Raw genomic sequence first — 16,065 nt, 5'->3', positions numbered from 1 at the left:
TTCCTCCGCTACATCGATGACTGTATCGGCGCTGCCTCGTGCTCCCACGAGGAGGTTGAACAGTTCATCAACTTTACTAACACCTTCCATCCCGACCTGAAATTCACCTGGACTGTCTCAGACTCCTCCCTCCCCTTCCTAGACCTTTCCATTTCTATCTCGGGCGACCGACTCAACACAGACATCTATTATAAACCGACTGACTCCCACAGCTACCTGGACTACACCTCCTCCCACCCTGCCCCCTGTAAAAACGCCATCCCATATTCCCAATTCCTTCGTCTCCGCCGCATCTGCTCCCAGGAGGACCAATTCCAACACCGCACAACCCAGATGGCCTCCTTCTTCAAGGACCGCAGATTCCCCCCAGACGTGATCGACGATGCCCTCCACCGCATCTCCTCCACTTCCCGCTCCTCCGCCCTTGAGCCCCGCTCCTCCAACCGCCACCAAGACAGAACCCCACTGGTTCTCACCTACCACCCCACCAACCTGCGCATACAACGTATTATCCGCCGCCATTTCCGCCACCTCCAAACGGACCCCACCACCAAGGATATATTTCCCTCCCCTCCCCTATCAGCGTTCCGCAAGGACCACTCCCTTCGTGACTCCCTTGTCAGATCCACACCCCCCACCAACCCAACCTCCACCCCCGGCACCTTCCCCTGCAACCGCAGGAAATGTAAAACTTGCGCCCACACCTCCACACTCACTTCCCTCCAAGGCCCCAAGGGATCCTTCCATATCCGCCACAAGTTCACCTGTACCTCCACACACATCATCTATTGCATCCGCTGCACCCGATGTGGCCTCCTCTATATTGGTGAGACAGGCCGCTTACTTGCGGAACGCTTCAGAGAACACCTCTGGGCCGCCCGAACCAACCAACCCAATCACCCCGTGGCTCAACACTTTAACTCCCCCTCCCACTCCACCGAGGACATGCAGGTCCTTGGACTCCTCCACCGGCAGAACACAACTACACGACGGCTGGAGGAGGAGCGCCTCATCTTCCGCCTGGGAACCCTCCAACCACAAGGTATGAATTCAGATTTCTCCAGCTTCCTCATTTCCCCTCCCCCCACCTTGTCTCAGTCGGTTCCCTCAACTCAGCACCGCCCTCCTAACCTGCAATCCTCTTCCTGACCTCTCCGCCCCCACCCCACTCCGGCCTATCACCCTCACCTTGACCTCCTTCCACCTATCCCACCTCCATCGCCCCTCCCCCTAGTCCCTCCTCCCTACCTTTTATCTCAGCCGGCTTGGCTCTCTCTCTCTTATTCCTGATGAAGGGCTTATGCTCGAAACGTCGAATTCTCTATTCCTGAGATGCTGCCTAACCTGCTGTGCTTTGACCAGCAACACATTTGCAGCTGTGATCTCCAGCATCTGCAGACCTCATTTTTTACTCGAAGATATTCACACTGCCTTCTGGATTGACTTGGATTGCCTTCTCACCGTCAGTTAGTTCAGTTGGCTGGACAGTTGGTCTGTGATGTGGAGTGATGCCAACAAGGGATGTTTAATTCCCATATTGTCTGAGGTGACCATGAAGTTCCAATCTTCTCAACCTTGCCCCTTGTCTGAGGCAGAGTGACCCTCAGGTTAAATCATTACCAGTCATAACTTCCTTTAATGAGATGGGAGTTCTCTCGCACAATGATGAGTTTACTTTCTGACTTCAGTTTACTTTTTTCCATCTTCATGTCTCTCTGTATCCACCCCTGCCCCCCACACAATGCTTCCACTGCATCCCCCATCCCTCTGCTACGCCTGATGAATGAGCCAGGTTGCTGAAGGCTGGCTCGGTAATAGAGTAGAAGGTGATGGGAAATAGAAAAGGTTCTGCAGGGAGGGCCCTGAGTCCTGCTCTTCAGATCACTCTGGGTCTCCTGGAAACTCTCAGGCACCAAAAACTCTCATCAACCAACAGCAACAAACACCCACAGTCTCACCTCAGGATGTTTACAAACCACCTGAAGGCCTGTGTTGTATCCAGCCCGGAGCTCATTCCACACTGTCACTGGTCTGTTCAGAAATCACAATTGTATCATATTATATCTTTTCTCACTAAATAACAGATTCAGTGTTTTACCTCACTGTTTAGTGTCTGTGCTGTGTTCAAATCCTCTCTCTCTCTCTCTCTCCCCTCACAGCGGATTCTGTTAATGCTTGGTCAATGACAATCGCGGATGGAGTGAGGGCTGAGGAAGGAGGCTCCGCTGTCTTACCCTGCAGCTTCACCCACCCTGACACTCACCTCACACTCACCGGCTCCATCTTATGGTACAAGGAGGAATCATGGGCTTTAATCTTTAAGTGTACATATCCTGGTCCAGACCATTCCCAGGGTGAGCTGTGTGAGAATGTGATACAGCGGGACGGTGGGAATCGATTCAGATTCGTGGGGAACCTCAGCAACAAAGATGCCTCAATAATGATGGAGGGACTGAGCCAGGAGGATGCTGGTTCCTATTGGTGTCGTGTGGAACTCAATATTAACAATTTTGGATCTGGAAAAGGAACACGCCTGAAAGTGAAAGGTGAAGAACAATGTTTTGATGTGTCACTGCCCTGACAGCTCATTGGGGACAGGCTCCACCAGGTCCGGGAGCTCTCAGGTTGGCTCCTTCTCCTGGGCGCTTCCAGTTGGTCTCAGGCAGGAGGCAGTGAGAAGACAGAGAGGCACAAAAAGAGAGAGAGAGAGAGAGGGAGAAAGAGGTAGAGGGAGAGAAAGAGAGTGAGAGAGAGAGAGACAGAGAGACAGAGAGAGAGAGAGACATGACTGGGATTTAGAGACTATTCCACCACTATCTTTGAAACCTCCCACAGTCACACTCATTCATTATCACGTTCAAACTGGCTTCATTGCTCTGGGATGGGGAACAGAGAAACATCACCGACAATCCAAGCTCCAAGATCCCCATCAATGAGGGTCCAGCTTTATCAGCATTGGGTGAAAACAAGAGAGACCTTGCATCTCCTGAACCCTCATTGGATGAGCTCATCTCAGGGTGAAGGAACCCTCAGCTCACATTGGCCAAGAACCTCACTGTTGCTATCCTCCACCTCTATTGGCTGAGGAGAAAATGGGGGGAGCTGTCCACGCCAGAGGCTAATGTCCTGGGAATTGTGGCAGATTGTGAAATTTGAATTTGAAAATATCTAGAGCTGAAAACTAGTCTAATAATGTCTGTGTAACCATCACCATTAAAAAAGAATCTGGGTTAATCGTGTCCTTTTGGGAGGGAAATCTGCTATCCTTACCCGATCTGACCTACATGTGACTCCATACCCACAGTTATGTATTTGACTCTTAACTGCCCCTCGGTTGTGGATAAGGAGTGAACCCAGGAGTGCAAATGAAACTGTGGCTGCAAGAGCAGGTCACAGGCTAACAATCCTATGAATTAACACACCTCCTGACTCCAAAGCCTATTGGCCAGTCGGGACTGTGGTGAAATACTTCCCACTTGCCTGGAACAGTGCAGGAAAATATATCACTGCTTTGTCATTATTACTGGGTCAAATTCCTGAAAATCCCACCCTAACATCATTGTGGGAATAAAAATAACTATAAAATGCACTGCAGCAAGACAGCAACATTTCCTCCACCAGCACCTTCCAAAGTAGGACCTTAAAGACCTCAGTGAAAAATGACATCAGATACAGGCCATCCTGACTTGGAACTATCTTTTCATTGTCCAAGAGGATGTGGGTGTTCCATGCACAGTCAGCCTTTATTGGCCAGCCCTGGAGAAGGGAATGATGAGCTGCCTTCTTGAACTGCTGTATTCCCTCAGCTGCAGAGACATTCACGATACGGTTGGTAAAGGATTTCCAAGGCTTTGTCCCAGTGACACTGAAGGAATGATGAAATATTCCCAAATCAGGATGGTGAGTGTCTTGGAGGGAAGCTTATAGGTGGAGATGTTCTCCTGTATCCCATGTTCATCAGTGAACAACCATCCCCACTGCTGACCTTATGGTGGAGGGAGGGGCATTGATGATGCAGCTAAAGATGGTTAGACCAAGGACACACTAACCTGAGGAACTCCTGCAGAGATGTTCTGGAGCTGAGATGACTGATCTCTAAGAACAACAACCAGCTTCCTCTGTGCCAGGTCTCACTTAAACCCATGGAGGTTTCCCCCCTCGGCCTCCCACTGGATTCAGTTTTGCTCAGGTTCCTTGATGCTACACTCGCTCAAAGACAGCCTTGATGTTAACAACAGGCACATTCGCCTGCACCTGTCTTTTTGTTTTTTCTGTTGTTTATCTATTATTTACTATCTCTGCAACTTAACTCTGTGATCTGCCTGTACTGCTCACAAGACAAAGCTTTTCGCCGTGCCTCGGTACATGTGACAATAAATTCAATTCAATTCAGTCACTGACAGCTTCCAGCAGTTTAATTGGCCAAATTGAAAATATGTAACATTTCACTGCAAATGAGATACCTCAGTGGTTTTGAGCATGATTTGAATCTAAACAATCAGATTAAATTATCCCCCAGAATACTAAAACCCAATCGAGTTTGAATTTATTGTTTTTGCCAACCTCAAACAAATGAGACAATCTGATGTTTGGGGTATAAAATAAAAATCAGATATTTTGCAAGTTAGACAGAGAGTAACTGCCATTGAGAGACTGCTGTACAAAACACTCTCAATCAAAGGGACCTTCTTCATATGAAACATCTTTGCAGTGAAAGACAGAAGTCGACCCAAGGAGATCTTTAGCCAAAAGAAGAAACACACTGACAATGACAGCTATTGTGTGGTTTTGTAATGAAGCTGATGTAATTTTAATACAGGTGGTTATTGGAACAGTACATTGTTATAGAGTTGGAGGCAGATAGCAAGCAGTTAAGGGAAAGGAGGCTTAGAGTTGGGAATAGTTGTTTAATGTAAAAAATGAGGTCTGCAGATGCTGGAGATCACAGCTGCAAATGTGTTGCTGGTCAAAGCACAGCATTCTCTATTCCTGAGATGCTGCCTGGCCTGCTGTGCTTTGACCAGCAACACATTTGCAATAGTTGTTTAATGTTCACTTTGAGAGTTAAAGAATAAATTGATTTTTTTTGTTTAAGTAGTGGAATTTGGGAGTTCTCTATCACTTAGACTTTAACAGATTACGATGTGAGGTGAGCTTTTCTGTGTGTTTGGTTTAATTAGCAGAGGGGTTCACCACCATGTCGTTACAGTTTGGGGGCTCATCTGTGATTTGGATGGGTTTAGACAGATCCAGTCTGAGATTTGGAAAGATTTGGGTACAAAAAATCCCAGCAGATTTAAACACTTGCCGATTAGTGTCCGAGATCTTTAAAGAAAATGTAGGTGAGAGAATTGGTTTAATTTCAGTTATTTGTGGTTGGTTAAATTAAAAGTGAGAGAAATGGCTCTTAAAATTGCTGAAGACATTCTGCGGTTTGAAAATGATTCCAAATTTTCCAAGAAAGATTAGAAAGACAGCAGAAGACCATACGTTTAGAATTAGCATTGAGGTTAGAACATAAAACATAGAACAATACAACACAGAACAGGCCCTTCGGCCCTTGATATTGTGCCGAACTGTGAACTATTCTCAGTTCATCCCCCTACACTATCCCATCATCGTCCATGTGCTTATCAAAGGATTGTTTAAATCTCCTTTAGAATTGGATCTAACCAGGGACATGGGGAAGCTGAAATTGTAAGGGAGTTAGTCAAGCACTTTGGTCTGTCAGAGAAACAGAGAAGTGCAGGAGAGTTAGAAACATTTAGTTTACAATTGAGGAAAATGGAGTTACAAGGTAAAGAAAAGGAAAGAAGAGCCATGAAAGAAGAAAAGAAGAGAGAGAGAGAGAGAGAGAGAGACAAAGAGAGATAGAATAAATGGAAGGAAAGAGACAGAGAGAGAAAAAGAGAAGAAAGGGACAGAGAAAGAGATGAAAGAGAAAGGAAAAAGAAAGAGAGAGAGCGAAAAAGAAAGAGAGAGAATGTTGTTAGCAGAGCAAAGAGAGAGCGAAGAAAGAGAAAGAGAAAGGGAGAGAGAATTTGAACTTCAGAAGTTGTGAATGAGTCAGGAAAGCCAAGTTAACAGGATGGAGATGAAGAGTGAAGGATGTGATATATACAAATATGTCAAAGCTCTGCTACATTTTGATGAGAAAGATGTTGAAGCCTTTTTTATTTCATTTGACAATTTGGCTCAGCATATGGAGTGGTCAGGGACCCTCTGGGTAATGCTAGTTCAGAATAAGCTGGTAGGCAGAGCTAGTGAGGTATTTGCAGTGCTGTCAGATGAGGGGTCAAGAGATTATGAAGATGTCAAACAGGCTATTTTGAGTGCTTATGAATTGGTATCAGAAATGTATAGACAGTGGTTCAGAAATATAAAGAAGGAACCAAGTCAGACTTACATTGAGTTTAAAAGAATTAATCAGTCACTTTGACAGATGGGTACGTGCTTTAAAGATAGATAAGACCTTTGAGGCTCTAGGAGAGGTTATTCTGCTGACGAGTTTAAAAACTCACATCACTCAACTTGCACCAGATTGTGTTGCTGGTAGCACACAGACAGGAGATGTTCCATGGAGCACATGAACGACCAGTAGGAGGTCACCTCAGTGTAAGGAAGACTCAGACTCAGGTACAAAAGCCGTTATATTGGCCTGGGATACACAAAGATGTTGTTAACTTTTGCCGTATGTGTCATACAGGCCAAGTGGTCGGTGAGCCAAAGCAGTAAACCCAACACCTTTGTTGCCAGTTCCCACATTTGAAGAACCTTTCATGTGGGTTATGATGATTGTGTAGGTTCCCTCCCTATAACTATAAGTGGGAACCAGTACTTGCTAACCATAATGGGTGTGTCTCCCAGATTTCCGGATGCAATTCCATTACAGAGCATTAAGACAAAATGGGTGGTAGAGGAGTTAGTAGCTTTCTTCACTTGGTATGAACTACCCAGAGAGATTCAGTCAGACCATTGTCTAATTTTATTGCTCAGCTGTTTAAAGAAGTCATGGATAGATTAGGCATACAGCACATTAAACCAAGTGCATCTCATCCTGAAACTCAGGGAGCTTTGGAAAGGTGGCATCAGACCCTGAAGCCCATGTTAAGAGTGTGCTGTCAGGATTACCTGATTGATTGGGATGAAGGTATCCCATTCATATTGTTTGCCATTAGAGATGGCTCAAATGAAGCTACTCAGTTCACTCTCTTTGAGTTAATATTCGGACATGAAGTGAGAGGTACTTTGAAATTAATTCAAGAGAAATTGACAGGACTGAAGTTGGAGGTCACACAGTTGGATTATGTATCAGACGTGAGAGAGAGAGATTAAATCAGGCAGGTGAGTTAGCTAAACAGCACTGAAAGAGGGTGCAGTGTAGATTGAAGCAGGTGGCAGATAAAAACTCCGGAATTCAGACATTTTCCCGTGGGGATGACGTATTAGTATTGTTACCAATGACAGGATATCCTTTCAAAGTCAGGTTTAGTGGTCCCTGACGAATTGAGAAAAAAGTTGAGTCAGGTAAACTATCTGGTAAAGATGCTGGACAGGAAAAACACTGTATTGGGAATGTCATGTGAATATGTTGAAACATTATTATAATAGAGAGGGGGAACTGGAGGAACAGGTGTTAGTTACTGCCCCACAGAGTGAGGAATCAAATCTCATGTTGTGCAGTTTGATTGCCTCAAAATACATTAAACAATGAAGAAGTCCTTGAGGAGTGGGATAGGTTGGTGAACAATTTGTCCCAGGAACAAAGAACCAGTTGAAAGGATTGTTGCAGCAGTATAAGGACATATGCAGGAAAAAGATGGAGAGGTCTAATCCTATTGTGCATGAGGTAGAAATAGGGAATGCTGTTCCAATAAAACAACACACCTATAGACTTAATCCTTTCAAAGCCACACAGATCCAGAAGAAGTGGATGCAATGCTCAATGAAGCTATCATCGAACTGAGTCAAAGCAAGTGGAGTTCAATGATTGTATTAGTTGCCAAATCTGATGGGATTCAACAATTTTGCGTGGACCATTGGAAGGTTAAGGCCATTACAAAATCAGACTCAGATCAATACTAAAATTGGAGGACTGTATAGAGAATGTTTAACAAGCCCCTTACATCACAAAGTTGGACTTACTGTTTGGGCATTGTCATCCCTTTATCAGAGAAAGTGAAATAAATTTCTGTGTTTGTCACCCCAAATGGGTTATGTCAATTCAAAGTGCTGCCCTTTTGAATGAAGAACACACGCAGCCACATTTAAAAAGCTCGTGAACAGAGGTGTGGCTGTGTTAACAAACTGTGCAGTATATCTGGATGATGCAGTGATCTTTAGTGAGTCATGGAAAGATCACATGGTACAGTTGTACAGCTCTTTGAACGATTAAGAGAAGCAAAACTGTGAATAAAATTAAAGAAAACACAATTTGCGAAGGCAGAGGAGACATTATTGGGAGATAACATTGGTCATGAAAGGTTGACCCTCAGGAATGCAAAGACAAAGACCATCGAGGAATTTCCACAAACAACCTCAAAGTGCTTTGATTTTGGGGACTAAGTGGATTCTATTGGAAGTTTGTTCTAAATGTCAGCAGGGTAGTGACATCCCTCACGGATTTCCTGAAGAAGAACACAACATTTCGGTGGATGGAACGATGCCAGGAGGCACTTGACAATGTAAGAGTTGTATTAACCGTGGCACCAGTTTTAGCTGCACCAAATGTTGCACTCAAAGTTGCAATCGTTGCTCATGACATTGGACTTGAGGCTGTACTGCTACAGGAAGATGATGATGGAATTGAATAGACAGTTGGTTACTTTTCAAATGAAATCACCTGATGTTTGGACTATAAAAAAAGCAGACATTTTGAAAGTTAGACAGAAAGAAATTGCCATTCAAAACATTCTCTATCAAGGGGACCTTTCTCATATGAAACATCTTTGCAGTGAAAGACAGAAGACAACTCAGGGAGATCTTGAGCTGAAAGAAGAAACACACCAATAATAACAGCCACTGTGTGGTTTTGTAATGAAGCTGATGTAATTTTAATACGGGTGGTTATTGGAACAGTAGATTGTTATAGAGTTGGAGATAGATAGCAAGCAGTTTAGGGAAAGGAGGCTAAGAGTTGGAAATAGTTGTTGTTTAATGTTCACTTTGAGAGTTAAAGAATACATTTTTTTATATAAAAGTGAATTTTGGGAGTTCTCTGTTCCTCATACTTTAACAGATGGCGATGCGAGGTGAGCTTTTCTGGGTGTTTGGTTTAATTAGCAGAAGGCTTCACCGCCGTCTCGTAACAGCAGCTTCACCTGGGCAAGCAGGATGGACAATACATGCCCATAATCTGGGCCAGCGACACCCATGATGGAATAAAACAAAAGTAGGAATAAATGAAACAAAGAACATCCTGAGGAAAAACCAAAAACAAAGCTGCAGATGCTGCAAATCAGAAACAAAAATGGAAACTGTTGGAAAAGCTCAGCATATCTGGCAGCACTTGTGGAGAGAAACCAGAGTTAACATTTCAGGCAGAGTGACCCCTCCTCAAGATGCTGAGGAGTTTGACAAGACAGATTCTGAGAGGATATTTGTTCTTGTGAACAGAAGTCAAACAGGGGAACAATTGCAAAATAACGGATTTTCTATGTAAATTGAGATGAGGAAACATTTACTCTCGTAGCTCCTCTTTTAAGTTCATGCAGCAAAGAGCCACATGGCTGGTTATCCCCCTCCTCCTGCACCCAAATATCTTACTTAATGTAGAAAAGTATAATCTGGACTCTGAGTTTAAATTAACCTGTGCTCATTTCAAAAGTCACAGGTTGGAGCTGGGGAATGGTTACATTAGGAATGACACCAGGGGGCTCTCCTTCACACAGAGTGTGGTCAATACTTTGAATGTGTTTGCTGGACAGAGTGAGGGGGAAGGCTGTACAATCCTTGACCTCGTTTAAAGAAAATTAACTTTGAACAATAGGTAGAGAGTTCTGCATGAATGAATTCAGGAGGGTTCAATGGATCCGATCTGTAAGTACCTTCAGCGGTCACACGGCACCAGGTTATAGTCCAACAGGTTTATTTGAAATAACAAGGTTCAGAGCACTGCTCCTGAATCAGGTGAAGTCCTGGTGCAGTGTGACTTCTGACTTTGTCCACCTCAGTGCAACACTGGCACCCCCACATCATGGAAGTATCTTGTAATCAAGGTTTGGAGATGCTGGTGTTGGACTGGGACGTACAAAGTTAAAAATCACACTATACCAGGTTATAGTCCAACAGGCTTAAAAAAAAACTTTTTTTTCAAAGCTCCATTCTCAAGTGAACTTTAACAATTGGTGTCTGTCAGCCCAGATAATGTATTGAAGGTGTGAGCTCCCCTGGGTGATACTGTCTGTGCCACAATGTTTAGACTGATCCTAATCAAAAAAAAAGAATTTGTAGAATCTTACATGGATTTTTGAGCAAAGTAAAATGTAACTCTGCAAGTACAAATTCACCCCCACAAACTTATATGTGCATGTGTGCATGTGCGTGTGTGTGTGTGTTGGGCGGGGTTGGGGAAGGGGGGAGGGGGTGGTTGTGAGTGTCTGTGCGGAGTGTGTGCCTGTGTGTGAGTGTAAGTATAAAGTCTGTGAGAAGGTGCATATGTGAGTGTGGCAGTGTATGTGTGAGCGTATGAGAGAGGGTCTGCATCAGAGTGTGTGTGTGTGTATGTGTGTGTGTGTGTGTGTGTGTGTGTGTGTGTGTGTGTGTGTGTGTGTGTGTGTGTGTGTGTGTGTACAGCATGATGGAGTCACCTGTAGTGTGACATGAACCCAAGATCCCGGTTGAGGCCATCCCCATGGGTACCGAACTTGGCCAAGAGCCTCTGCTTGACCACTCTTTGTTGCTGCCTGTCCCGAAGGTCACCTTGGAGGATGGTCACCTGAAAGTCCAAGGTTGAATGTCCCAGACTGCTGTATGTGGCAGGTACTCATGCAACTCAGCCAACTTTGTCTATCCCATTCGCTGCAGGCAAGGATGCCCTGAGGCATGCTGCATTGGTGAGACCAAGCAGGGGCTACGGCAATGGATGGATGGGCATCGTACAACAATCAACAGTCAGGAGTGCTCCCCCCAAGTCAGAGAACACTTCAGCAGTCCTGCACACACACACACACACACACACACACACACACACACACACACACACACACACACACACACACACAGGCGCAGATGCTCTCTCATACTCTCACAAATACACTCCGACGCTCCCACATGCACCCTCTTTACAGACTTATACCCCTTTATACTCACACTCACACACATGTGCACACTCTTTCACAGATACTCACAGCCACCTCCCAATAAACACATACACATACACATATAAGTTTGTGGGGTGAATTTGTACTTTCAGAGTTTCGTCATACTTTGCTCAAAAAACTGCATGAATCCATGTAAGTTTGTACAAATTCATTTTTTAGATGAGAATCAGTCTAAACATTGTGGCACAGACAGTATCACCCAGGGGAGCTCACACCTTCAATACATTATCTGGGCTGACAGACACCAATTGTTCAAGTTCACTTGAGGATGTAACTTTTAAAAGAAAATTATGATTTACGTATAAAAGAACTGAAACCAACATGGTCATTCCAACGGACGAGAGACTTAACAAACTATCCTGGTCTTTTTCAACATATAATTTCAGTGACATCACACTATAAACATTTGCTATAAATTCTGTGACTTACAATCTTATACTCCACTATCACCTGATGAAGGAGCAGCGCTCCGGAAGCTAGTGCTTCAAATTAAACCTGTTGGACTATAACCTGGTGATGTCTGATTTTTAATCTTGTAATCAAGGTTTTCAAATTGAGTGACGAGGAGACATTTTGATCAGGGTGACTCTTCTTGGAGATATAAGTGGAGTCTTTAATTGTTCATTTTATTGTGAAGTTGAAAGGAATGTAACATATTGAAATAAGAACTTCTGCACACTGACCTCATCCATTCTGATGTTTGTCCTTTCCTCAGCTGCTCAGAGAAATGTCCCAGTGGTGAGTGGGACAGAGGGAGATTCAGTTACTTTACCCTGTATCTTCAAGACCAGATCCTACCCTCCCCTGACCACTGTTACCTGGATGAGGAAGGAGCCCTACCAACACATCGTTACATTTACTGCCCAATCACAGGGAACTTGGACAACTGGACACGGTGGAAATCGGTACGAGCTCATCGGGAACCCAGAGGAGGGAAACGCCTCGACCAGGATACACCAGCTGAGTGTGAGGGACAATCACACTTACCTGTGTCTGGTGGAATACAGATCAAGAGTCAATCTTTTGTATCTGATCCAGAAAGAGACTCGGCTGCAGGTACATGGTAAGAAACCGTTCACACATTCTTCAGCCTGTAGAAGGTGCACAGTGAGAGTGGAACAGATTCTGTGAATGTTTTGTGATTTGATTTTCTGGTGAAAGGACATGGAACTAAAACATTAACCCTGTTTCTCTCCATCGGTATTGTCTGCCCTGCTGAGTGTTTGCAGCATTTTGATGTTCATTTAAAATGTCCAGCATCTGTAGTATTTTAGCTTTTGGTTTCAAACTTAATTTTTTTCAATATTTAATGTACTATGCTGTGCTGATATTTTTAGGTGCACTCTGATGTCAGTATTGAAAGACATTGACACATTCAGAATATTTAGTTCAATCTCCAAATGACCCAAAGTTATACTGACATTAAGATCATCTCCTTGAACAGGAAGGTGCTACAGATTAATGTGTCCCTCTTGGTTCCAACCTTCATTGGGAATAGTTCTATCAGTGCAAGTACATTCCCCCAGTGTCCATCTGACTGTGTGAGGCATCACAGCCACGTGGGACCTATCCTAGCCCTGCATTCACTCATGGATTATAACAGGAGCTGGTGGTGTACTGTTACTGTTACTATCACTGGGTGACTAATCCAGACACCCAATCTTGGGGTCATGGGTTCAAATCCCACCACAGCAGAAGGTGAATTTTATTTTTAAAAAAAAAGCTAACCTAATAGTTACATGTGCCCATTGTTGAGATTTGGAAAAGCCGATCTGATTCAATCATACACTTTAGGTTAAGTTAGCTGGATGGTCGGTCTGCAAAGCAGTGTGATGCCAATAGTGTGGGTTCAATACCCACATTGGCTCAGGTGACCATGAAGCACCCTCCTTCTCAACTCTCTCCTCACTGAGGTGTGGTGACCCTCAGGTTAAACCACCACCAGTTTTGTGTGTGTGTGTGTGTCTCTCTCTCTCTCTTTCTCTCTCTCTCTCTCTCAAGAGAAAGCCGCCCATGGTCTGGTAATAATATGGCGACTTGATTTAGAGAATGAAATCTGCCATTCACACTCAGTGTCATGTGTTGCCATATGCACAATATTGAGCCCTCTCTCTCCATCAGCACCACCTCACGCAGGCTCAGGGCTGTTCATTATCCACCAACTCTGCACAGTCCACTTCTAACTCTGTATTGGGAAAACAAAACACAGACTGGGTGAATATTTTGCAGAACAGAAATGTTCTGCCCACAAAAATGATCCTCAGCATCCAGTTGCCTGCCATTTCCACACACCACTTTTTGGGGACCCAGTGACTTTCTGGACTCAATATTGAGGTGAATAATTTGAGGGCCTCAGCGCCTTCTCCTATCTCCTTCCCCCAACCCCCACACACCAGGCCTTGTCATCACATGGGCTACTACCAAAACAATCCATTGTCAGTGACAAATGGTCCCCATCAGCAGCTGTTCATTCTCCCAAGCTGACCTTTCCCCTTTCGTTTGTCTGTCCAATTGCTTTTCTCTCTGGCTGGGGTCTGTTTCCTCTGAGTGTTTACTCCTGCCCCCTCACCCACCTCCCCATCTTAGCATCTATACCAACCTTTCCCCAGCTATAATCAGTTATAGAGTCATACAGCACAGGAGCAGACCCTTCAGTTCAACTAGTCCACACTGAACACAATCCCACTTGCCTGCGCTTGGCCCATATCCCTCAAAACATTTCTTTTTCATGAAATTATCGAAATGCCTTTTAAATGTTGCAACTATCCCCACATCCACCATTTCCTCTGGAAGTTCATTCCACATGAACCACTCTTTGTGTAAAATAAAAACTGCCCCTTAGAGGCATGGAGTCATAGAGATGTACAGCATGGAAACAGACCCTTCGGTCCAACCTGTCCATGCCGACCAGATATCCCAACCCAATCTCGTTCAACCTGCCAGCACCTGGCCCATATCCCTCCAAACCCTTCCTATTCATATACCCATCCAAATGCCTCTTAAATGTTGCAATTTTAGGTATTATATTTAGAACAGCTATCAATGTTCTGATTAAAAATAAAATCCCACGTGTCAGTCTGTCCAAGAGGTGTGTGAACACAACTTGACTTGAAACAAAACATTCCTCAACAATTAAAAAAAAATGCTTCAGTGAGTTTAAAAACATCCCTCTCATAATTTCATAGTGGAAAAAGACTGAACAGTCCACATGTGGGCCTGTCCAAAACTTCCATTGATAAAACTCCATTTCATAAAAAATTGTGTCAGTTTTTTTTGCTTCTTTTGCATTTTTGATGATAAAAGAGCTAAAAATGAACCAAATAAAAAGCTTTTCTTACTGAAATTTAATAAATGTAAGGAATCTGAAAGTAAATTTGGAAATAATTCTGAATCTCAGGAGCAGCTGCAAGACCCACACTCCTCTCAGTCCACGGTTTTTGATCATTTTATTTCTGAAGAAGTGACACTGGACCCAAAACATTAACTCTACTTTCTCTCCACAGATGTCACCATACCTGCTGAGTTTTTCCCACAATTTCTGTTTTTGTCTCTGCCATCCTTACTTGGTCAGGTCTCCAGGACAGGGGTGGACAGTACATCAGGATTGAAGAAGGGTGTTCACTGTGTCAGGTCAGTGGAAGCGAGTGTAGGTCCTGGAGGTTGGGTCAGGGGCTGTGTGAGGAACAGCACTAGGTCCCATGATTTCTGTCCCTAGCCCTATCTACACGTGAATGCTGACCCACTGAATTATATTTGCTGGCTGGGTAAGGAATCATCTATGATGCTGGGGGCATCTTCTGGGTCAAGTTAGTTGGGAATACTTCAGCCCTATCATTTGCACTGATGAGCAGGGCCCCCCTCATTGAGGATGGGGATATTTGTGGAGACTCATATTCCTGTTAGTTGCTTAATTGTCCTCACCCATTCATAACTGCATGTGACAGGTCTGCTGAGCTTATATCTGATGCACTGACAGTGGAATCACTTCTCCCAGAGCATCAATTGTGGTTTATGCTGTTTGACACAGAAGTAGTTTTATAGCTGATATCTCATTTTCAGGTTTGCTGGTGATGTTCCTGGCATCACCTCCTGCATTGTTCATTGAATCAGAATTGATGTTCTGACTTGATGTTAATGGCTGAGTGGGGGAGAATTACATGCCATGAGCTTACAGATTGTGTTACAGCTCACTCTGCTGTACTGATGGCCCACATTGTCTCAGGGATCCCAGTCTTGACTTGATTGATCTGTTCAAAGTCTGTCCCATTTAACAAAGGGCTAGTGCCATGCATGATGGGGATGTACCTCAATGTGAAGATGGGACTTTGTCTCCACAGGACTGTGTGATAGTTACTCCTCCCAATCATATAATAGGCAGATAGACGACTGAGGATAAGGTCAAGCTTTTCTCTCTTGTTGGTTCCCTCACTAGCCGCCACAGACCCAGTCCAAGGGCTATATCATTTCAGATTCTACCAGCTCAGGCAGTAGTAAAGCTGCTGAGTCTGTCTTGGTGTTGGACAGTGACGTCTCCCACCCAGAGTACATTCTGTGCCAGTGTTGACCTCAGTGCTTCCTCCAAGTGTTGATAAACATGATCAGAAGCCTGGGAGTGGGGGGATTGTGGCAGTGGGTAGTCATCCGGAGATTCCCTTGCTCATGTTTGACCTGATGCCATCGGACTTCATGATAATGTTTCGAGTTAAGAAAATTCTGCTCAGCAATTGCTGTCTGATTGGTTGAA

The 16,065-nt window shown here is 44.3% G+C and overlaps 1 protein-coding gene across 4 annotated transcripts in view; it reads left to right on the top strand.

The window, feature by feature from the left end:
- LOC132826527 (sialic acid-binding Ig-like lectin 15) overlaps positions 1-16,065 on the top strand; it is a 73,063-nt gene that overhangs the window by 13,319 nt on the left and 43,679 nt on the right. For all 4 annotated transcript variants that reach the window (XM_060842521.1, XM_060842514.1, XM_060842505.1 and 1 more), the window contains exon 2: positions 12,037-12,384. In XM_060842521.1, the coding sequence (XP_060698504.1) occupies positions 12,037-12,384 (348 nt within the window). The remainder of the gene's footprint in view (positions 1-12,036; positions 12,385-16,065) is intronic.

The sequence above is a fragment of the Hemiscyllium ocellatum genome, chromosome 2 (genome assembly GCF_020745735.1).
Source record: "Hemiscyllium ocellatum isolate sHemOce1 chromosome 2, sHemOce1.pat.X.cur, whole genome shotgun sequence".
Taxonomy (NCBI): Eukaryota; Metazoa; Chordata; class Chondrichthyes; order Orectolobiformes; family Hemiscylliidae; genus Hemiscyllium; species Hemiscyllium ocellatum.
Note: the sequence above shows the minus strand (reverse complement) of the source record. Positions and strands in the feature narration are given on the sequence as shown.